Source organism: Gossypium arboreum, chromosome 8 (assembly GCF_025698485.1).
Source record: "Gossypium arboreum isolate Shixiya-1 chromosome 8, ASM2569848v2, whole genome shotgun sequence".
NCBI classification, from domain to species: domain Eukaryota; kingdom Viridiplantae; phylum Streptophyta; class Magnoliopsida; order Malvales; family Malvaceae; genus Gossypium; species Gossypium arboreum.
Window position 1 is genome coordinate 121,381,623 of NC_069077.1, and position 25,344 is coordinate 121,406,966.

Here is a 25,344-nt window from a genome sequence, read left to right on the forward strand (position 1 = left end):
TAATACCCCTGTAGGGTAAAATAACCGTAATACCCCCGTAGGGTAAAATGACCGTAATGCCCCTGTAGGGTAAAATGACCCTATGCCCCTGTAGGGTAAAATGACCCTAATGCCCCTGTAGTCTAAAATGACCGTAATACCCCTGAATGGTAAAATGACTGTGATGCCCCTATATGGTAAAATCACCGTAATACCCATGTATGGTAAAATGACGATTATGCCCTTATATTCCGTATAACTGATGTGCTTATGATTTACATATATTATTGTACTGAGTATGACTTTGTATACACGTAATATTTATGACATGACTTACTGCATGGGGTTGAGATTTTAATATGGAGGAAGTATTGTACTGGTGACTATGCCACATTCACTGTTACTGGTGGCTATGCCACAATTACTAATATTGGTGGCTTTGCCACATTTATTGTTTCTGGCAGCTATGCTACATTATTATTACTGGCAGCTTTGCTGCGATATCGGTGTGTTAGTTGGGTGGGTTGATTTATATCCCCACATGCTGTGTTGGTTGGTATAGGTGTTGTACTGGCTAGATTTGGGTGGGATGCATAATTGCATTACACTGTACTGATACTGCATTGGGCTTAGGCCCACACTATTACTGTATAGGGATAAGGCCCAGACTGAACTAATACTAAATAGGGCTTAAGCCTAGACTGTTACCGATCTGGGCTTAGGCCCACACTGTGTTATTCACTATTTTTTTGTTATTGGGATTACAATAAGTTTTCGTAAACTCACCATTTCTTTTAACTGTACAGGTAATCCTCAGTCTTAGACGGTTTGGAGCCGCGAGGGACTCAGCCACATGATTGCTGATGTTCTACTTTTGACTCTATTTATTTTAAAATTCATATTGGGTTTTTGATTATGTAATAAGGCCATTTATGGGTTTAAGTTTTAATTGGGCTTTTGTTTTTTTATATTAAACTGATAGTTTAGGTAAAGACGAATTTTTAAAACAACTACTATTTTCTAAAACAAGCGTTTTAAACTTCATCGACTTAAAAAGCTTCTGCGTCTTTAAATCAATTTAATATAACAATAATGGTTAATAAGGTAAACGTTGTGACGAGAACTTTTGTTAAATAATAATAAAAGGATTTAAACTCAGTAATGGATTTTTACTGAAAAGATCAATTTCTGAAAAACACTTCGATATGACACGCCAAATTCAGCCATAACGTCTAGGTCGGGTTTGGGGTGTTACATTGAAGTTAGGCCAAACTTGACTTTTGAGGAGGAGCCAGTTCAGATTTTGGATCGCGATGTTAAGGTTCTGTGGAAAAAGTGCATTCTATTAGTAAAGGTATTGTGGCAGAATAATAGTATTGAGGAGGCCATGTGGGAACCTAAGGAATTAATGCATTAGCAATATCCTCATCTGTTCTAATCAGATAAATTTCGAGGTTGAAATTTTTTTAAGGGGTAGAGTTATAACTCCCCAAAATATTTGTTTATATTTCTGTAATTGTTTGACACAAAATGTGTATCTGCTTCAATGGTTAAGTGTTCTGAATATGTGTGGGAAGTCCTAAGTTCAAGCTTTAGCTTTAGCAAATTTTGGTATTTTTCTGACTTAAACCTTTTACTTGCTCATTGGGTTCATATTTAAATGTTTTTAATTCCATATTAGAATGAGCCTGCTGGTTCAAGTGATAAGGGAGTTGAGGTGTTGGAGTTCCTGAGTTTAAATCCCTGCGTTAGCGTGGGTATTAATTTTATTCTACTGCTTAGAAGAGTTTAGGTTATATCGAAAGTCTGGGAGTGGGAGTTAGTGGGAGGAAAATAAGGGATTTGGGGGTTATCAAAATTGGCATTTTTCTCTTTTTGCAAAATTTTCCCCTCCCCCTAAGGAAAAAATTGACGTTAGTCTTCTGTTCTCTACCGTTCTTCCCTTCTTCTATTTGGTTTTGAATTTTATTTATCGGTCGTCACCTCTATGTTTCTTCGCTATTTCTGTCTTCGTTGCACGTTCTGGTAAGTAGGGCTTTGTTGTGCTGTAACTTATGCTTTTCCAATTTTGATTGGAGTTTTACTTGTGTTTGGGTAGCAGCGAACCAAGGAGTTCATGATTATACTTCTGCAAGATAATAGCTACTCGTTCAGAGTGTTGGGGTAAGCGTTAGATGCTTGATTTGAGATATGGCTGGGTTAATGTTTTTTGGTTTAACTGTGTGTAAAGACTAAATTTGAGTGTTGCTTATCGATTTTTAGGTTTTAAAAGGCTCGAGAGTGGTTTTGTAGCGAATCGATACCATTTGTGTACTCAAAACACGGAAAAATAAGGTTTAGCGAAAGCCAAAAAACCCCACTGTCGACGCCACACGGTAGTATGGTAGGCCATATAGTAGGCCATGTGCGATGACAAGGTCGTGTGATCAAAGAAGGCCAGGTCGTGCACAAGACAAGGTCGTGTTACAGCTAGACTGTGGCCATGTGGGCCACACGAGTTAGATCGATTGGGCGTGTGGGCCCATATAGGTACGCCACACGGGCGTGTGGTAACCGGGTCAGGCCATGTGATCCACACGGGAAAAGGCCAAATATAGGCGTGTGGGCCACAAGGGCAAAGGCAAATCTGGACGTGTGGGCTTATATTACTGAAATTTTTCGTAGGGTCATACGGGTCATCCTAATCGATTGTGGGCCTACCGTAAGGTCGATAAAGGCTTAATAAACCCTAAAACAATGTGTTCTGTTAGACTGATGTACTGTTATGAGCAAGCCTATGTTTGTTTATCTGTTTATAAAAGCATGTTAAGCATGATTTATTTGTTAATTCTGTATGCATGTTTTGTTACTGTGATTGGGGTGGAATGATATATATTGGAGGAAGCGTTCTGAAAGGCAAATTATGCCTAATATCTGGCAGCACAGCTGCATTATGTCTGATATGTACCGCATCAACACAACATGGTCTGTAAGGCTGGGTGGGTGTTTTAAACCCCACATGGTGTGTAGCGATAGTCGGAGATGGTGTATAGAGGATGAGGGTAGGACATTTGATTCTGATTCTAGTTACACATATCTATATCTATAATGGGCTTAAGCCCGAATCTGTATCTGTCTAATTCTGATTTCCTATTATTTGCATGCTTAATTCTGTGGGGTTACACACTGAGTTTACGCAAACTCACTCTTTTCTGCTTAATCTGTACAAGTAATCCACAGAGTTAGGCGGATCGGTGTAACGGACGACTCAACGATGACCATACATTATCATTGGTTTTATTTGGTTTATAGTTTTATTTAAGTTTGGAATTACGATTGAGAGCCTGTATTTTCTGGGACTGTATGGACGTTTTTTAACTGTTTGGCTTTGGTTTTGGGTTTTTGGATTTAACCTGTTTATTTTTATGATGGTTTCACTTGAAGCATTGTTTTTCTAAAAATACAAACTATTTTTCTTAAACTCGATATTTTTCTAAGCTTCTGCTAAATTGACACATTTTAAGGCAAGTCGACTAATTGAACACATGTTTTGAAATAAATGAAAGTAATTAAAGGTTTATAAACTTAAGGCTTCTATCGAGTTAGCTCCGTTTTTAAAATCCCTTCGATGTGACATCGCCAGATTCGGCCATAACATCTAGGCCAGGTTTGAGGTGTTACACGACCCGTGCGACCCTAGGATAAATTTTAGAAATATGGGCCCACATGCTAGTGTGGCTTACCCATGTGGGCCCACACGCCCAAATTGCCCTTACCCGTGTGGCCCACACAGCCTAGCCCAAAATCTACACGCTTATGTGATATGTTCGTGTAGGCCTAAACGCCAGTATGGCACACACGGCCACACTCAAGCCACCACACATCCGTGTGCCGCGCATGGCCATGCCTTCATCGACCACACGGCTGTGTCTCGCATACGGCCTACCCCACGGGCTGCCACACGCCAGTGTGGCGTTAACAGCCCAATTTTTTAGCTTTTGCCGAAGTTCGACTTTTTACGTTTCGGGTACACATCTGGTAACATTCTAATGTGAAAGCTATCCTGAGCCTTCCAAGACCTAAAAACAAGATACCCAACATCGATTTAGCAATTCAATTAACAAATTCGACACAAGAATCAACATAAAATAGACTTACCACTGTTGACAAACCACCTTTAACTCGCACTAAACCATTGATGTGTGATTCCCTGCTCCACAATCTGTTCCTAAAAACGAATTACCACCTTTCAATCACCACAGATTGTCATCTCCAAAAATCCCAAACCAAAATTAATGACAACAGAACTCTACTTACCTCACCAAAAAAGAGAACCCGACAATTTCAATAGTACGATCGTACAACGGATTCACGAACGAAACGAAAAAGAAGCAAAACAAAAGGGTTGCAAAGATGGAGAAAAGAGACAACAGGAAGGGGAAAACAGAAAGAATTAACATCATATTTTCTTCCAGGAAAGAGAAAAATTTCAAAACAAAAACAATGATATCTCAAATCCCTTATTTTTCTCCCACTATCCCACTACCTCACAACCTCCTCAGACTCCCAACTCCACCAGAACTCTATCAGATAACAGAGCAAAAATAATACCCACGCTCATGCAAGGATTTAAAAACAGGACCTCCACCACATCAACCCCCTTACCACTTGAACTAGCAAGCTCATTCTGTTATGAATCAACAAACAATTTTTTATAAACCCACTCAACAAGGGTAAGGATTGGATTAGAAAAATAACAAAATTATCAAAGGTGAAACTTGAACCCAAAACCTCTCATACACATCTAGAACACTTAACCACTGAAGCAAATACACAATTATGTCAAATAGTTATAGAATTAGAAATAAATTATTCAAGGCATTACATTTCTGGTTTTTTAATCTTATTTATTGGTTTTTTGTATTTGATATTTTAAATACAAATTATTTAATTTATTTTATCTTATATAATAGTTGTTAATCTATATATGCATTTGTTCATTAACGTGTTTTGTCTAATAATCTTAAGACAGATTTTAGTATTTTGCAATTCTCTAATTCAAGATGAACGAGACACCAAGGTGAAAAAGAAAAAAAAATTGAAAAAAATCTGTTTGAGAATTTATTCCCATCGTTCAACGGATTTTATTCTATTTTTTATTTTATTTCCAAACGAGAATTAAAATTAAATAAAAGCTATTTCGAGATTTATTCTCACCACTCAATGATTTTATTAGTAAAATTTTAACATACCATATGTCACTTTTCAGTCAATTACATATGACCATGCTTCCTTGTTATATATATATATATATATATATAAATTCTAAAAATATAAAAATATTAAATATTAAATTTTTAAAAATATATAGAAAATTGTGAAATATATCAATATGTTTTTAAAAATTCAAAAATATTAAAAGAATATAAAATGAGAAATTTAGTTAAGTTTTAGAAAAGTTCAAAAAATATTATAGTTAAAAAAATAGTTAAACTTTAGAAATTTGCAAGAAAATGTGAACTTTTATATATATATATATATATATACTCTAGAAAACTGTACTAATTTAATTTTTCTGAAAAAAAACTCGGAAATAAGATATAAATAAAACCCAATAATGCTAAAATTTTCATTCTCATCCAAATCAATCCGAACTTAATTAAAAGCCTAATAATATTAAATTTCCTTAAAAATTCTAATTTTTAAATATAATTTAACATAATTTTTAATAGTTTTAATAATTTATAATATTTTAAGATTTTTTAAAATTTTTAAAATTATTGTTAAATATTTGTTTTAAAAATTAAAATAATATTTTAATTATAGTTGAAAGACCAAATTAATAAAATTTAATATTTAGTATTAATTTCGGTTTACGATAAATTAACGGGCTATTAAAATTTGAGGTGAGCATGGGCTGGGTTCGGGCTGGGCTCAACTAAAATTTTAGGCTTGTTTGCTAGGCCGGGCCCTACCCGGCCCAAAAAATGGGCCTAAAATTTTGCCTAAGCCCGACCCAGATAAAAATACTAAAACTCGAGTCTAACCTAACCGCCCATATTAATTTTTATATTATTTTTATATAATTTAAAATATAAATAATGCATAAAAAATACTAAAAATATCAAAATAAATATTTTCCAACAAATTGTAAATAAATTTTAAAATATATATACTTAAATAACACTAAGATAGATGCAACTTAACAATCAAATGTCTCTAAAATAATAACAAAATTAACAATAAAATAAATTTTATACAATATCCAAACAATAACAATGAATAGTAGCAACATAATAGTAAAATGGTAGCAAAATAGGGAGAAAACCATAAGAAAATAATATTAAAAAAATGCAGATTTTTTTTCCTTTTAGTGTATTCGGGCCGAGCCGGACTTGGGCCAAAAATGCCTTACCCAAGGCCCGGCCCATTTTTTAAACGGGCCTTATGTTTTTACCCAAGTTCATTTTTTGGGCCTATATTTTTGCCCAAATCCTTCCAAATTTCGGACGGCCCGGCCCGACCATGATAGTTCTAATTAAAATGCTCCAAATTGTTTTTATCAAAATATGTGGAGAAAATAAGGTAGGTTATACTGGATACCTATAGTTAAAGGCAAATTTAAGGGGTAGGTAAGAAAAATCTACTTTGACCCCTTCAATAAAATTGAAAATTATCAATTTAGTCCTTATCTAAACAATGAAATTATATATTCATATATGGTAATATCTAAACAATGAAATTATATATTCATATATGGTAAATTTATACTTTGGCTCTTTGTAATTTAATAATAATTGAGAAAACTTAAATGTAATTTTTTATTTGTAAGATTTAACCCTTCTATTCTACCCTTTGCATTCGCCCCTGGAAGGCTGACAACAATATAGAATATATTTGAGCTTTCAAAAGGGTCCAACTTTCTATATAATTTTTATAGAATTTTTAGATAAATATTTTGAATAGTTTAATCATATTTTGTAAATTTTTAAGTTAAATGATTAAAAGGTAAATTTATTAATAGTTTGGTAATTATAGGTGGAATTTACCCTATATTTTTGTGTGATTAAGGACGACTTTGCATCACATTATCCGAAGAAATAGGATACGGGTGCAGAGGTGACAGAAGCTTAGTGGAAGGAAACATTGAGTTCACACAGAATATCAGATAATTCTCCAAGCCAAAATAAGCAAATTGAAAATCCAATCCATTCTTCCTTTCTCTCGTTTCACTTAGACTAGGTATCTGCTAAACTTTAACCTTTTTCCATTTGCAACAAAAATTGAATACATGGGTAGCTCCAGCATGGCGTTATCAGCTTCTTAAAGGAACTCAAGCTAAACCTTTTTATCCAAACATCGTGAATATCAGAGAAGAGTCTAGTTATGGCTTACTCTTCTTCCAATCTTTCTTCAATCCCACACCTTCCTACTTTCACTTTAAAACCTTCCCCGCCTCACTGTAAGTTCTTTCCTTGTCTATATATTTAGTTGTGTATATTTGTGAAATGGAGCTAGGCCTTGTTTTTAACTTTTCATTTCCTTTCAATGGAAGTTTCACATATAATATTATGTTCATGGGGTTTTCTTTTTGTACATTCAGGCTAAACCTTTTTATCCAAATTCTGAAACTTTAGATAGTTATTAGAATTATTTCCATTTTAGGTCAGCTCCTTAAAGGTATCTTATCCCTTTCTGTTAACTTTTAAAAAGATTAATAGTTGGTACATTGTTTATATGAATTAGCTAAGTAGCAAGTTGTGTAAGATGCTCAAGGATTAGAATATTGAGTGTAATTAATCTTTTTTCTAAAGAATTTATGGAAAGTTTTGTACAGATTTTTTTCCCCAGTGAATTGGGTGCTGTTAAATGCTTTGAGTGTGGATGTAAAGGATGGCTCCATTTTTGCAACTGAAAATCGGATTAGAAGTCAAAAGTAATTTCACAATATGAATTTTTTTGTTAAATTCCTGGATCATGATACAATTTATTTGAAAAGAAACATGTTGAATTTATCCATTCATGTTTGATTTTCCAATTAGCTATGAATTTGAGGTGTTGCTCCTTTTGCTGCCAATGCATGTATTTTTGTTTTTATGGATTTCCATTAACAATACAAGTGTTTTAAACACCGTCTTTCATTGCTTTAACGACAGCAAGCTCAAGGTTTGTTTCAGCTCAGATAAGATCTAGTTTGGAGAATGAGAGCTGTACAACTGGAGTTTCAAATGATTCATTGGAACCTGATAAGAAGAAGGTTTCACTTATTTGTTTTCCAACATCTATTTTGTTAGTACTCTTCAAATTGACTACTCACACACCATCTTTTATTTGTTTCAGAAACCAAAGAGTCTAAAGCTATTTTATATGTCTGATTTGCACTAATTGGGTAGAATCTTCATTATTTACTACATTGTTTATAGTTAATAGGTTCCAACATTTTCTGCAGGCAGCTGAGTTGCCAACATCACGGCGTATGTGTCTTACATGCTTATGTTCAAGCCTAGCTTTAATCAGCAGTTCTAGCAGCTCTGCTTCTGCAGGATCAGCAATGGCTATGGATGGGAATGAAAGGGCTGTATGCCGCAATTGTGCAGGGAGTGGTGCTGTACTTTGTGAGTGTCACTTTTGCAGTTTATTTTGTATGATACTTTGTTGTCTAACCAAGTGAACCACCCTTGTATGCATCTTATAATCTTTTCTGAGATTGTCCTTTACCCTGCTTCCTGACATCGGCAAAAGACATACGAACTCTTGTTTATGATTTACTGATTGCTCGTCTTGTATGATAAAAAGATTAGCCTTCAATTGGGCAAAATTCCTCGCACCATTTATTGATTTCTATGTATTAGATAATAGCCAACTAACAAACCGGTTAGAGTAGTTTATTTTCTTCTTTGTCCTGCGGGGATTAGTTGTGCTGCATGGCTGACTGTCATGGGACTCTTTTTTCTAATCAAATTATATTGATCTTTCAGCGAAAGTGCTCGTTGAATGCAAGTATTTTGGCTCGAATTTAGATTTTAGTTTATTCATCACATATAATTGTCTCTTCTGTTGTTGACATGTTAACATGTTTTTATTCATGTTTGAAGTAGAAGAAGAAAAAACTTGCAGACATCAGTAGTGAAATTTTTAATCCTCTTTTTGATTCACAAGATGTTAATCTGTTCTTTATTTAGGTGATATGTGTGGTGGTACAGGAAAATGGAAAGCTCTCAACAGGAAACGTGCTAAGGATGTTTACGAGTTTACTGAATGTCCAAACTGTTATGGTATGCAGTCTTCTTCCCCTAACATTACTTCTTAATTTGCTATAGCAACCAACTATTTTTAGTTTTTCTTGTTTTGGATTGCTATACGACTTGCCTTGAGCATGCACTTATCTGAAGATCCACGTTATGGTTGATTGCCTAGGGGTTACTCTTAAAAGCAATTGGTAATCATGAACATGTGTTCATGTCAGCACCTCAGAATACAGCGGAATTGCATTTGTTATGATACTTGATGACAAATAAGTTGAATACGCACCTTTCTATGATCTAGTTGCTGTTATTGTCCAATTCTATTGAGTACAAACAAGGATGCATAAGCATGTAGCAAAGAACGATGTCTGTTTTATGTTTAACATATACCGATTGTGTAGCTTGAGATTCTAAACTGTCATGAAATTTTCTTCTAAATTTTATGTTCCTTTCCCAATTGTCCATATAGAAGAATTTTTTATGTAACTGATCACTGGTTGCTACTGTGTGCAGGTCGGGGGAAACTGGTGTGTCCTGTTTGTTTAGGTACCGGTTTACCAAATAACAAAGGTCTTCTAAGGAGGCCCGATGCACAGAAATTGCTTGACAAGATGTACAACGGTCGACTTTTGCCAAGTTCATAGACCCGTCATGCCCCTTGGACCCAGATGTTATTGTCGTTGGCATCATGGTAATTTAGTTTAGAAAACTTATCGGTTACTTTAGTGAAACTTGGAAAATATTTCCCGACCTAAATACTACAATCTGGTTTGTTTTAACAATACAATTTTGATCTTTGTAAGCAATTTATTGGCATTTTGTTTAATATGGAGAGGACAATAGACCACATTGTTAGATTCTGTTTCTTCCTTTTGTTGTAATTTTCAAGGTGACTCATGTTTGATTTGAAACCATCAATGTAATTATTCAATTCATAACTAGCTAAGTTGCTAAGCATGACCAAGTAATACATCGAAACATGAAGCAAAGCAGAAAATGAAAAGAAATCAAGGAAGACTTGAGAGAATTTTCCTCAAGAAATATTTGTTTATTAAGAAAATATATGCTCTTCCGCTCAAAAAACAACCCTTAGTTTAACGGGCTTGACACGTTAAGCTAACCTTGATCAGCTTAACTCCTATTTGTATTCCAATATTCCTCCATCACTTTTCTCCTCTCCAATTGTTGTACACAATATTTGACTGGCATTGTTCTAGAGAACATACCAGTAGCCTGTCAGGGGTTTTGTAAAGATATCGGTAACTTGTTCCTTGGCTCCTACATAATTGACTCAAAAGTTATCCCTGTACTAGTTTCTCCCTAACAAAATGTACATGTCATGAGCTAAATTACAAAGCTCGTGACCATGGCACAAGATGTATCCCATGGAAGTCTATCGATTAGATGGGGATCATTTAGCCCAGGAGAATTGGCCCAATTTAAAAAATTGTTGGAGAAGCCTATCAGATTGAAGTTTGGGTGGCCTAATGATAAAGATATGGCAACATAGGCTACCTTGGTAAATATGAGAACTAATCTTAGAAGATTGATAGGAATCATATCTTGAAAAGATTAGATTTGATTTGATATTATGTAATCTTGTAAATCCCTAAAATCAAAGGATAGGCTAATCTCGTCTGTCGGTGTAACTTAATCTGGACTATAGGTTTTGGGGGAGCTCAACTATAAATAGAGAACCTCCCCTCACTTGTAAATCATCCATTGTAACTTGAATTTTTAAGAGTAATAGAATTCTTGGAGAGCATTTACTCAAACCCCTCTCGTGTATTTTTTCTGTGGCTTTCTGTTGTTCTTTTGTAGCTTCTTTTGGCACAATTGCTTCCGCTATACAAATTGGTGCCTTGGAAGAATTTTAAAGGAATCCTCACTTGTGGTGGTTAGGTTGACTTAGGCGATTTTGGAATGAACGAATCGCAGCAATATGCATTGCACTTGCATTTTGGCACCAAATCACAAGTGTTCCAATCAGTTTAAAACTCAACACATGGTCACATCAGTTATTGTGTTAGCTAGACTTATGTATTCAGCTTCTAATATCAACATGCGCGTCTCATTCTCTTTCTTCAAAGACCAACAAGTGACGATTGTTTCATCAATGGCTCTTGCATGAATTGATTCACTTTATCCATGCTATACATGATGTCAGGTCGAGCCAAAGAAATTTATTGAAGAGCCCTAACAGTACTTTTGTATTTTGTAGCATCTGTTGGTGCTTTCATCACCTATGACTATGAAGTATTGGTGCAGTAACCATTGGTGTCGGTACTGATTTGCCCCAATACGACTTACTTTAATGCCAAGAAATTAACTCAAGTCTCTTAGGTCTTTCTAGGAGAACTGTTGGTCAAGTTGAATTATTTAATCAATCAAAATAGAATCATTTACATAAACAATGAAAAAGGCACATGAGCGTTGTGAGGAATTAGTTATAGATGACTTAAATCCTAGCACAGACACAATAATATTTCGCAATTTCTTGAATCAAGTTTGAGAGGCCGTATAAGCTTTTATTCAACTTACAAATTATGAAAATATGTCAAAAGATTAATTATGAGATGATTATAATAGCATTTTCATTTAACTAATTTATTAATAAAAGGTATTATCATTATTATTTTTGGTATCTATTTTATATATTAAATAAATTGATTAATAATAAAATCCCGAGCATAATATGATTATTTTCAAAACATCAACATATGAGTACATATTACAGAACATTGTAACGGATCGACCCACCATAAGAATGTTTATTGAATTACTATATATTAATCACAACAATTCTTATAATGATAATAGTGTGTATGATCCTTAGACTAGAGTCATCATAGTTCCAATCGCAGGAATCATATACTTTGATAGAGTCTAATGTCTTCCGTAAATGGTTGTACTATAATACCACAAACTATGTGGTGAGATATGAATGGTTAAGCAGCATTTTATCCCCCTACATAATGGAAGGATATCTTAAACTCTTTGATTGAGTGAGACTAGAAATGCATAATCGTGCTCAAATGAGTTGATATGAGATATCAAACTCATTTGTTTATCTTAGTCTACTTGAGATTCAAGAAATAAAATATTGGACTATACATGTTTGATTGTTCTATGACTTGTGATTAATCTGGATATCATAGACAAAGGGATATAATATATACTAATATTATCACATAAAGGTTATGTCAGACCATGACTTCCCTCAGCTTGGGTAGCAATGATGCAATGTTAGATGACACACTCTTTGTAATATTAGGAATGTTTTAATATTACTGCAAACATTTGTAGGATTCTACAGGGTCATACCTTACAGTTGAAGTGATCAGAACTAAAAAAATTTGTGACTATATTTAACCAATCACACAAGTTAAACTAATTATAGAAATGCTCTCATACTAAATTTGACTTGATAGAGTTAAAATTAAATATAGTATGTGCACATTCTTGATGCATTTATATAGAGAGTCCAATTAAAATAATGTATATGTGAATTAATTTAATAAATCTGTCTTACCAAACTTATTAAAATGATATTTAATAAATTTTGATTAAAAAAATGATGTTGGATTTTAAAAGGAAACTAATATCATGTTTATGATGGAGGATATCACATTTTGACTAAATCCCTAAATATCGTCTACGTGTTTATTGTTTTCAAAGTGAGTTTTAAACAAAAAAGAAGAAGCAAATAATGTATCTCTTACCCAAAATTTTAAGTCCAACAGCATAAGCGAATTTTTAAAGCTCTTTGAAAAGTTCAAGAGTGCATTCCAATAGTTTTTGTCTAGTGGATATAGTAGAGGTACAAGCAAGAAGTTATTGTTATGTTTCAATCATTGATAGAAGAGTTTTCTACCAACAAAGGTGTAGTTTTTTTCTTTCTTTTTTTGTTAACTTTGATGTCTCAAGATTTTGAAGTAACAACATTTAAAATAAATTTTATTTGTATTAGGGTAAACGACACTTATGATCACTTTTATTTATTTCAGGTTACATTTTAGTCACCTATGTTTGAAATGTTATGTTTTAATCACTTATGTTATCGTGTTATAACATTTTAATCACTTAGTTGTTAATTGCCATTAACGGTGTAACCGTAATCTGACATGGCACGCTAAATCATTATTTCAAGCAAAAAATTTAAGTTATATTATACAGTTTGTCCTTATATATTTTTATTTTGAGCAATTTAATTTTTTTCTTTTATTTTCTCTAAACTTTTCTCATTTTTTTTCTTTATTTTCTATTCTCTTTTGCTTCTCCCTCTATTTTCCTACTTCTCCATTTCTTTTAACATATCAAGAAGTTGAATTGGTAGTGAAGAAAGAAGCAGGAAGTCGAAAGTCATCATTGCCTATAACCAAAACCCATAAACCCATACCATCTGCTAACCATCAAAAGCCTCCACCACCACCCATCATCTTCATTTCATCCACTAACACATTCACCACTACCATGACTTCCTTTCGAAAACATCTAAAAATATTCCCAACTTTTAGACTACCTAAGATTTAATCTCCGTCACCGGCCATTAGATTGGCTCGATTTTCTAATATGTGCTCCTCCATCACTGATCATTGTCTAATCTTTGGCTCTCTGTGATTTTTTGGGGCTTATTAATTGTTGTTTACTTGGATTCTTGATTGATTTGAACGTGGGTTTATTTTGTGAGGGGATGACATTGTTAGGTTTTTCATGAATGAGGTCATGGTAATGGTGAAGGTATTAGTGGATGAAATGAAGATGATAGGTGGTGGTGGAGGGTTTTGATAGTTAGTTGATGGTATGGGTTAATGGGTTTTGATGTCTTTCGACTTCCTATTTCATTCTTCATTGCCAATTCGACTTCTTGAGTGTTGAGTATGACTAATATTTCAGTCAAATTTGAGAGATAATCTCCCAGTTAAACTCTATTTATTTGTTTTAGTCGAACTCAGACTAGTCTAGATTATTTTATTATTATTTGACCATGAATTTAGCCTATAAATAGGATCTTTTACAACCTTAGAAAAACACATAATAAAGATTAGAACTCATAACACTGTTGGAGAATTTTGTGTTTATGTTTTAAGGGTTCTTTGTTTTCGAATTTTGGGGTTTAGTTTTTATCTCCATATTTTGTACTCTTCATTCTTTTGCCATTATAGTAAATGTAACACCCTATACCTAGCCCAGTCACCGAGCCGGAATATCAGGATGCCACACCATCGTCTCATGTCTCACACGGTATAAATGAACTCATATTGAAAAAATGACTTTCTTTTTAACAACCATATAGGTTCTAAGTCAATCATACTCTTTAATTATCATTAAGTATTGCTAAACATAACTTAAGCATTATATAATAACATTTGTACATACGTAAGGGTCACTTAACAAAAATTCTCCAATCAAATACGTATGTATCAATACTAGCACATAGTTATCAATATTTCCTTTGTCTAGTATCGATATCGAAGGGAAAATTGATACCAAAACAGCATTTTGTTTCTCACCCAAAAATAAAACACTAGAAATTATTGATACCTTTTGAAAAGTATAGGTAATTTTACCCCAAGTATCGATACACATGATATGATATCGATACCAAGTTACATTTTGACTTCCTGCACATTTTAAAATCACAGAGGTATCATTTTTACAACACGAATATTGATACCTCTGTTTTAGACCAGAAAAATAAAACATACATAAGCATAAAGATCATTTCAACTTGTACCAATTTATCATGCTACTATCACATTATCAAATAAACGTCAAAATGACCATAATAATAGATTCAACATCAAAATTCAGTCCAACCAGTAATCAACATAACACAATTTAAATCTTAAAATCCTAAGAGCAATTAAGCTATGGAACATCCCAAACATCATGGCAAAAATTAGCACAAAGTCTACCACATTGCCTTTTTCCCAAAACAAAACTGAATAAACAATAAACACCTATGAAAAGCGAAATGGACTTGCTTGGATCACCCCTCGGAACCACACCGCTCACACTAGTGCTTGACTACTCTTTAAGGGTTTAAAAGGAGTAGGTGAGCTCAATAAGCTCAGTGAATGTCTAGAAAAACTACCGTGCAAACATGTCATCAAGCATTACTAGAACACAGACATGGCATAATTAGAATAATAGCAACTTTATCAACGTATTCCACTTACACACACACGTTTAATAGTTTATTTGCTAAGTCATTGCATACACTTTCATATATACATCACAATACGTACAAACATAGTTATAGACAATTTCCATGATAGTCACATGTCATATAAACACATATCACAACACACACATTCATATTTTATGATAGTTTGAGATAATTTGGAACTTGAGCTATGAAATGCAAAAGTGGACACTATCACCACTCATCGGATACATGAATCTCCTACACACAACATAGATTCATAGAGTCAAACATATCCCAAAAGTGAAGCATTAAGGTAACTTTCTCCAACACACCAAACATGTCTCATTGAATGGAGCTTAGCTTACATTCCCTTATCTCTCCAACATGTCCTAGGGCCTCAACACCTAAATCACGTATACATATTGGTGAGTACTTACAATCCTATGACATGTCAACTATATCCAATGGTTTTAAGTATCACAAGGCCAAAATATATGTTATTAACACACACATTTACTTGTTATTCACTGTATTTTATCTTGGCATAATCACATTATAAGCACAATATATTCACTATCAGATGGCACGTATATCATGCCGATAATTAACTCTTTCATAATAGCCATCATAAGCTTATTACAAACATCACACATATCATAATGTCACATTATAATCCACAAATTAACAACACATTTTCACATATAAATTCATGAGTATGAGAAAGCTTACACTTGGAATTTAGAGTAGGGATTTAGACTAATACTAAATTTCCAATTAACGCATTGAATCGTGTCCACAGCAGCTATTCTAAACACTTACCAATTACGCTTTCACCAAAAGCTCAAACTAGCTTTTCCTTGTCTTTATCTCGACTCGTAGAAAGTCCTATCGATTCCAATGTTTCAACAAAGTAAATCACACAACAACACAATCAACATTCAAACAATGACTCACATCAAACAATCCAAAAACACCTACCTAAGCTAGGTTCTCTTTTGAACAAAACCTTCGACATAGAAAACTTAAAATTTGAATATTTCAGTATATACTTAATCTTTTCACCTGAAACAAATTCCAATTATCTAATTATTTACCTACAAATAATTCTCAACCTTTAAACTATACAAAACTACCCAATTCATGGAATCAAAATTTTTGACATGTTTATGGCAATTTTCATGAAATTTCACTAAATCCTTAGAAATCCTTAACAAAAATTTAAATCAAGTTTAGAAACCTCCTAATCATGTTAAAACAAGTTAAAAAACACTTTGAAACCATATTTTTACCCAAAATACACCATCAATGACCCAAATTTCAGCTTTTATTTAAAACAGGTGATTTAATGGCTAAAAATTCCGTTTAAAAGACTAGATATCATTTAAAATTAACTAGGAATTATATCGTTACCTTAGTTGATGAAAAATCAAACGTTTGATCGAAAACTAGAGAAACTTTGACAATAGAGGAGTCTGTGGTATTTTGGGGTGCTTTCTTGGATTTTATGGAGGTTTAATGATTTGGAAAGTGATAGGAATCAAAGGAATTTAGGTTTGGCAAAGAAAATTGAATGGAAAAGTTAGGAGAACAAAGGAACGTCAAGAAAAAGTTATAGAAATGAACTAATGTGAAAATAAAACAATAAATGGGGGGTTTTAGGTTGGATTTGAAAATCTAGTCTAATTGCCTCTTAAAACTCTAAGTTTTGACTTTTTACAAATCAGTCTTATTTTCAAAATTCAAGGTATTTAAAACTCATTTTTAGAAATTGATTTAATTTTCTAAAAACCATAGTTGAAAACATCAAAGGTGTATCATGTCACAGCATTTCGAACACTCTAAAGCTAAAATCCCTAAAATATCCCTAAAACTCGTAAGCCCTATTTTGGGGTGTTATAGTAAAATTATCTTTGCCTGTGATTTTTTATCCTCTTTGTAAGGGTATTTCCACGTTAAATTTATGTGTTCAATTTCACAATTTCTTCCACTATTTTTTACTTGTTCATTGCTTAATCAGGTCGATCCCCAACAAATGGTATCAAAGCTAGTTCAATTTTCATAGATCAGCCCATTTAGAGATGGCAGAAACAAGGTTTGACATTTACAAGTTCGATGGTGTCACAAATTTTAATATGTGGCAAATTCGAATTTTGGCAATTCTAGTTCAGACCTGCCTGAAAAAGCTCATTACCAAGAAAAAGCTTAAGAATGTAGATCATATAGAATAGGAAGAGCTTGATGAAAAGGCTCTGTCTGTAATCCAGTTGTGCCTCGTGAATAGGGTATTGCAGGAGATATTGATGGAGAAAACCTCATTCGCCTTGTGGAAAAGGTTAGAAACTCTTTATGTGACTAAGTCCCTGGCTAACCGTTTAGTGTTGAAACAACGTCTATTTACATTTCGTATAAATGAAGTTGAGCTTCTTAGAGATCACATTAGTTAATTTATTACTTTTTTGAATGATTTAAAGAATGTTGAGGTTAAGATTGACGATAAAGATCAGGCTAAGCTATTATTATGCTCTTTACCTTCTTCATACAAGTCTTTCAGAGAGACCTTGATTTATAGCAGAGACAAACACTCGTTCAAGGATGTGAAGGGTCATTTGTTAAGTAAAGACAAACTCAACAACGAGTTTGGTTCGGATAGCAAGGCAGATAGGCAAGCTTCTGTTTTGGTAGCATTAAAGAAGTGAGACAAAAGTTGTCGTTATTGTAAGATGTTAGGTCATGTCAAAGCAAATTGTTATAAACTGTGAAATAAAAGGGTTGCTAATAGTAACGATGAAGATGTAGTTGGTGCTAATTTGGCCGATAAAAGTGGTAATGATTTCTTGTTAGTGTCAACGAGTAATAACTCTGAGCTTACGTCCGAGTGGATCCTAGATTCGGGATGTTATTTACATATGTGTCTAAACAAAGAATGGTTCTCCACAAATAGTTCGGTTAAAGGTGCAGTTTTGTGTATGGGAAACGATTCATCCAGTAAGGTAATCGATATCGTATTGTTAAAATTAGGATGCACGATGGGACGATTAGGACACTCTCAGATGTTAGGTATGTACCTAATTTACGAAAGAATCTCATCTCCTTGGTTATTTTAGACTCAAAAGGTTGAAGAATCAACATCGTGTCAAGTGGTACTAAGGTGTCTCATAGGGCTCTCATTTTGTTAAAAGGTAAAAGAATCAGCAATTTTTATATTCTAGAAGGTTCTATAGTGATCGGTGAAATCAGATGTCCTTCGTCTGTTACAAAGTCAAAGTCAACTCATTTGGAGCGAAGGCAACTTTTTCATAGGAAAGAGAAAGTTATGACCGTTTCATTGAAGAGAGGTTCTCTTTTTTTATGCAGGTTTTGAAAAGTTAAGGCACTGTGTTCATGAAAATTAAACCCGGGTTAGTTTTGATTTGGCAGTGCACAAGTCGAAGGCTAGAAATCTTCTAGCTTCTAAGCATAAATTCAACTCAGTTAATTCCATGCATAGTTCAAGATAGGCATGTGGCGGGTTTTGACAAAGATGGTGGTATGAAAATACGATTCAAGGTGGAGATTTATTGAGTATGACTCATATTTCAGTCAAATTTGAGAGATAATCTCCTAGTTAAACTTTGTTTATTTGTTTTAGTCGAACTCAGATTACTATAGATCATTTTATTATTATTTGACCTATGAATCTAGCCTATAAATAGGCTCTTTTACAACCTTAGAAAATACACACAATAAAGATTAGAACTTATAACACTTTTGGAGAATTTTGTGTTTATGTTTTAAAGGTTCATTGTTTTTGGGTTTCGGGGTTTAGTTTTTATATCCGTCTTTTGTACTCTTCGTTCTTTTACAACTATAGTAAAATTATATTTACCCGTGATTTTTTTTCCTCTTTATAGAGGCTTTTCCATGTTAAATTTGTGTGTTCAATTTCTCAATTTCTTCTACTATTTTTTATTTGTTCGTTGCTTAATCGGGTCGATCCCCAACAAATGGTATCAAAGCTAATTCAATTTTCGTAGACCAACCTATTCAAAGATGGCAGAAACAAGGTTGGACATTGACAAGTTTGATGGTGTCACAAATTTCAATCTTTGGCAAGTTTGGATGATGGCAATTCTAGTTCAGACTTGCTTGAAAAAGGTCGGTATCAGGAAAAAGCCTAGGAATCTAGATCATACAAAATGAGAAGATCTTGATGAAAAGGCTCGGTCTGCAATCCAGTTGTGCCTTACAAATAGGGTATTGCAAGAGGTATTGATGGAGAAAACCTCATCCGCCTTATGAATAAGGTTAGAAACTCTTTATGAGACTAAGTCTCTAGCTAACTGTTTAGTGTTGAAACAACATTTATTTACGTTTGGAATAAACGAATATGAGCTTCTTAGAGATCATATTAATCAATTTATTACTCTTTTGAATGATTTAAAGAATGTTGAGGTTGAGATTGATAATGAAGATCAAGGTATGCTATTATTGTTCTCTTTAGCCTCTTCATACAAGTCTTTTAGGGAGACCTTGATTTATGGCAGAGACAAACTCTTGTTTGAGGATGTGAAGGGTCATTTGTTGAGTAAAGACAAACTCGACAATGAATTTGGTTCATGTAAAACCCTCTACCCAACCCTGTCCCCGAGCCTAAATATCAGGATGTCACACATCACATGCAATACATAAGGTCTCATTATTAAGTAAACATCTGTCATTTTAGCTTCATAATAAGTACAAGACATACATATTCTATTTATTATTAAAACATGCTGAGCATTCACAAAACGTGCTTAAAAAAAGAATTAAACATGCATTAGAACCACTTAGCAAAATTTCCAAAACAATCACGTAGGTAACGATACAAGCATAAGGGTATCGATATTTTCCTAGTTCGATATCGAGACCGTTTGTAAAATCGGTACCAAATCAATATTTTGTTTCTCGTCCAAAAATCAAAACCTAGAAAATATCGATACAATTGAAAAAGTATCGATAAAATTACCTCGAGTAGTGATACTCGTTATAGGGTATCAATATCAATTTATGATTTTGACTTCCTACACATTTGGAAATCGTAGAGGTATTATTTTTAAAACCTGAATATAGATACCTTTGCTCTAGACAGTAAAAATTCAGCATATTTAAGCCTATAAACCATTCCAATACAAATCTATTCAACATGCATCTTTTATCATATCAAATAAACATCAAAACTACTATAATCACAATTTCAAACATCAAGAATAAGTTCAAATGATAATCGGCATAATACGATTCAATTATCAAAATCCTAAGAGCAATTAAACTATAGAACTTCCAAAATATCATAAAAATTATCATTAAAAGTCTACCATAATGCCTTATTCCTAAAATGAAAACAAATAACATTAACACCTATGAAGTAACAGAAAAGGACTTGCTTGGATCATCCCTCAAACCACATGCTCATTCTAGCACACTACTAATCTGCAATGGTTTAAGAAGGGAGTGGGTGAGCTTAAGAAGCTAAGTGAATGCTTAAAACAACTACCATGCAAACAATTCATCAAGCATTAATGAAACAACCCTATAGCACAACCTCAACAGTTCCAGCTCTAGTGTCATATTATACTATGCATTATTTACTAGTTCATTTACATGGTAATCATATTCACTTTTAAGCATATATCACATTACACATATAATCGCATAACATTTAAGCATATATCACAATACTCATAATCACATAGCATTTTTAAAAGACTAGATAAGATTAAAAACTAATAGAAAGATGAATGGTTACTTTAGTTGGAAGAAAAACTGACTTATGTCGAAAACCTGGAAAACTCACACGTAAAGAAGATGATGAAATCTATGGAATTTTAAGTTTTTTTCTTGAAGGTTATGAAGATTTAATGCTTTAGGAATGATAGAAATCGATTAAAAAGTAGAATAAAGGAGCTTTACGAGTAAGGGACAATTAAAGTATGAAGACAGAAAAGACTAACGTGAAAATAGAGTTATAAATATGGATTTTTAGGTTGGATTTTAAAATCTAGTCTAATTGCCTCTTAAAAACTCTAAGTTTTGATTCTTTTACAAATCAGTCATATTTTCAAAATTAAAGATATTTAAAACACATTTTCAGAAATTGATTTAATTTTCTAAAAACCATAATTTTGAACACTCTAGGGTATTTAAAACTCATTACTGGAATATCACGTCACAAAATTTTGAACACTCTAAGGCTAAAATTGTAACACCCCAAACCCGGCTTAGACGTTATGGCCGAATCTGGCACGTCACATTGAAGTGTTTTAACGAAAATCTTATTTTCATTGGAAACACTTCCTTAAAGCGAAAAACCTTAATTACTTTGTAAAATCTCTTTTTAGTTGCGGAAGCTTTATTTAGAACATATGATTTTATGAAAACTCATCATTTAAAAATTGAGTTGCGGAAACGTAGTATTTAAAAACAGTTATGGTTTAGGAAAACCACGTTCTACTTTTAATAAATATAAAGCATAAAAATGATAATGATCCTAATTTGAAATATTAGCTAGAAGAAAGGCCTTGTTACAACCCAAATCAAATAGAAATAATTTGAAATCAAAATATTAAAAATTACATAAAGACTAAGTATAAACTTTTTATGCTAGTTGGCCACCTTCGAGTCCCTCCATCCGTCGAACCGCCTACTGAGGATCACCTGAAAAATTTAGGAGGGGGTGAGTTTCGAAAACTCAGTGTGTACAATCCTCAATGAGTATAAAGCAATCGTTAGTCATTTTGGGCCAGAGCCCAATTCAATAACGGTGGTCTCTGGGCCTTAGCCCAAATTAGCCTTGGTTGGGCCAAAGCCCACATCGCAATAATATCACAACAATATCATACATGCAATGCAATGCAGTGCAATCCCATCCCAATAATCCATCCGCTACACACCAGCTCCGTCCCCCGACACATCATATGGGGATATAAATATCGACCCACCCAACCGATACACATCCATGGTAGCTCGGTTGCGGAACTACTTTCATTTACACATTGGGCTTAAAAGCCGTCGGTGGATCTACGATTGTCAAGCAACCATGCGATCCTCATACACTTCTTCCGTTCCATAATACCCAACCCATATGCAACCTAAGCAGAATATGATATGTATGCAGCAGATATGCATGTCACATCCATAAAACTTACATTCAACACCTAGGGGTATTTCGGTCATTTTTGCCCTTAGGGGCATTTCGGTAATTTTTCTTTTATTACGGTTTTCACTTACCGTGGCCCGTTAAAAAATCCCGTGAGCTAAGATGAACGAATACTATGTACCAGGTAGGATTCTAGAGAAGAGGAGGTGAGTCATTAAGACCGCTTAAGTACTAAGCTCTCCCCAAATCCAATCCTAAACATGCATACACCCGTTGCCACACCTTAACCCTATGACCTGTCCATGGTCGTAATATATTAATTAAGTTTTATGTAGTCATCATATACTAAGCTTAAAACCCCTTACAAAGCCCAGTCAAGTTCACATACCTGTATATGACCCACTAGGCCCAATCACATTTATATGGCCCACTAGGCCCAAACCACATTTATATGGCCCATCAGGCCCGATTCACATTTATAGTCATGCTCACATATGATTTTTCATCACATAGAATCAATTATCAATTTTTGCCTATTATGGGCCCAACAACCCATCAAGCCCATTAAGCCTATTCTGGCCCGGTTGGCCAATTCACAGCCCAAACCCATGGAATCGCTCATGGGGCCTCAGACAACCTATCGGTTTCCATCTCACGAGTGTTCGTGCACTTGCAAAACTGCCGTAGTCAAACTTTCAGCTTTTCGGCATTTCAGCTTTTTGGCATTTCGGCTTTTACCGATCTACTTGTATGTACAGTGTGTGTACACACCTTCGGCTTTATATCAAGTTATCATAGGGTAGAAGTACACACTTTATCACCTGGAGTACTAAGTATTCATAATCGCTCGAACCTTGACTAGATTGATCGACTGCGATCTGCCTATATAACTTGAAATCTGACGTAGTCCCCCTTCCGCATCCAGGCGGAAAGTCCCTAACGGCTGACACCTTGCGTCGCTTAAACTTGGGAGCCTCTATCCCAACCTCTCTGCTAGAACCCCCTTTTTCCATCAGCAATCACACTCTTGAATGAGAGGGAAAAATAGAAATAAATGGAGAAACTGTAGGTTAACGAAAGTTTTTGAAAGAATAAAGAATAATCGGCTTTTAAGAGTGTAGAAACGAAAGAACTTAGAAATATTTAACAAAAGCCAAAAAAGATCTAATTCACTTACCAATTCCGAGATTGCTTGCCAACAAGAAATCAATCCCCAAAGTGTATGAATCGGCTTCTAAATGAAAAATAAACAGTCAGCTAAGTTGAAGAGGGAAGAGATTGATTCGATTAAAATAGGGAAGAAAAGATCAAGAATTTGGCTTAAAGAAAAGAGGAGATAATATGCGACTGAAGCACACAAAACAACAAATGCCCTTACTAGCCCGTACGACACACATATTTATACTAAAAAAATAAAAATAAATAAATAAATAAATACACCTACTCTCCTCAATCGACTTAAACTCGTCAAGATAATTTCCCTTTAAATTCTCCAATTTTATCACCATCATATCTACACTTAATCCTCATCATAATCCCTTTGATTTTATTCAAAAATTCCAATTTGAATTGCATTCAAATTGCTTCCACCGTACAACACTTGAGTAGCAAAATTAAATTCTCCCTTTGTACACACCTTTACTTGAACTTCAGATCTCAAGGTTACTCTACCTTCCCACACGCTGCTGGCCACTGCACCGTATCCTTTCTTATGCTACCATTTGGTCACAATTAATTATAAGGCTTATATGCCTAAGCCTCAGTTTCCTTAAAGAATAAAAATTTAAACTTTGCCAGGCCTAGGATTTGAACCTGCTCCCTCTCATAACCATAGCATGCTTCACGCCACTACACTGCAAGCGCTCTTGTGCCATAGTCCATCCCTAACTATTTTTAAGGCCTATTAACCGCAACCTGGTTATCCTAAGAATATTTGCTACCGTTCAGATTCGAATCCCTAATCTCTTGACTGCGCTATACGTCCCTTGCCACTAAGCCACAAGCTCTTTTATGTTGTTTCTCCTCCCCAATTAATTATAAACTCTTTCTCCCGACCTCCAGGATGTCTAAAAAAAACCCACAACTTCTGCTCATGTTGCGACTTGAACCTAGCACCTCTCCTTACTCCTAATGCCACTGGGCCAAGCACATCCTTGTGTTGAATTCCCACTTAACATATTTATAAAGCCTAAACGCTAGCTTCCCTACTAATCTTATGCGCAATAAAAAAATTTGCCAAGGCTAGGACTTAAACCCTAGACCTCCTACTTACCACCCACACCTTTTGCCACTAGGCCACATGCTCCCTTGTGTTAGATCTTACTAGGCCTTATTAATAAGCCTTCCACCTAATGCTCAGGGTTCTTTAGAAAAAAAATGCAAAATTTTGCTAAAACCCTGGATCGAACCCAAGACTTTTTTCCACACTACCAACCCTTCCTAAATAATTTAACAATTAAACTAAACACACAATTATAAAATATTTAAACACCTTTCTTTTATTCAAGCGGCCTTCTAACTGATCCCAAACTCAAGGCCCATTACTTCTAGGCCCAAAATCAGGGTGTTACAAAAATTCCTAAGTGCTTTGTTTTGGGGTGTTACAGTTCGGATAACAAGGCAGATAGACAAGCTTCCGTTTTGGTAACATCAAAGAAGCGAGACAAAAGGTGTCACTATTGTAAGAAGTTAGGTCACGTCAAAGAAAATTGTTATAAACTACAAAATAAAAGAGTTGCTGAGAGTAACGAGGAAGATGGAGCTGGTAATAATTTGGCTGATAAAAACGGTGATGATTTCTTGTTAGTGTCAACGAGTGATAGCTCCGAGCTTACGTCCGAGTGAATCCTAGATTCAGGATGTTATTTCCACATGTG

General features: G+C 34.2%; 1 protein-coding gene across 1 annotated transcript; it reads left to right on the top strand.

Moving 5' to 3' along the window:
- The first annotated feature begins 7,028 nt into the window (after positions 1 to 7,028).
- LOC108458381 (protein PHOTOSYSTEM I ASSEMBLY 2, chloroplastic-like) lies at positions 7,029 to 10,144 on the top strand. The gene is made up of 5 exons (XM_017757748.2): positions 7,029 to 7,420; positions 8,115 to 8,215; positions 8,408 to 8,573; positions 9,141 to 9,233; positions 9,717 to 10,144. Exons 1-5 carry the CDS (start codon positions 7,345 to 7,347, stop codon positions 9,845 to 9,847), a joined length of 567 nt encoding a protein of 188 aa, XP_017613237.1. The 5' UTR covers positions 7,029 to 7,344; the 3' UTR covers positions 9,848 to 10,144.
- Positions 10,145 to 25,344: the final 15,200 nt, after the last annotated feature.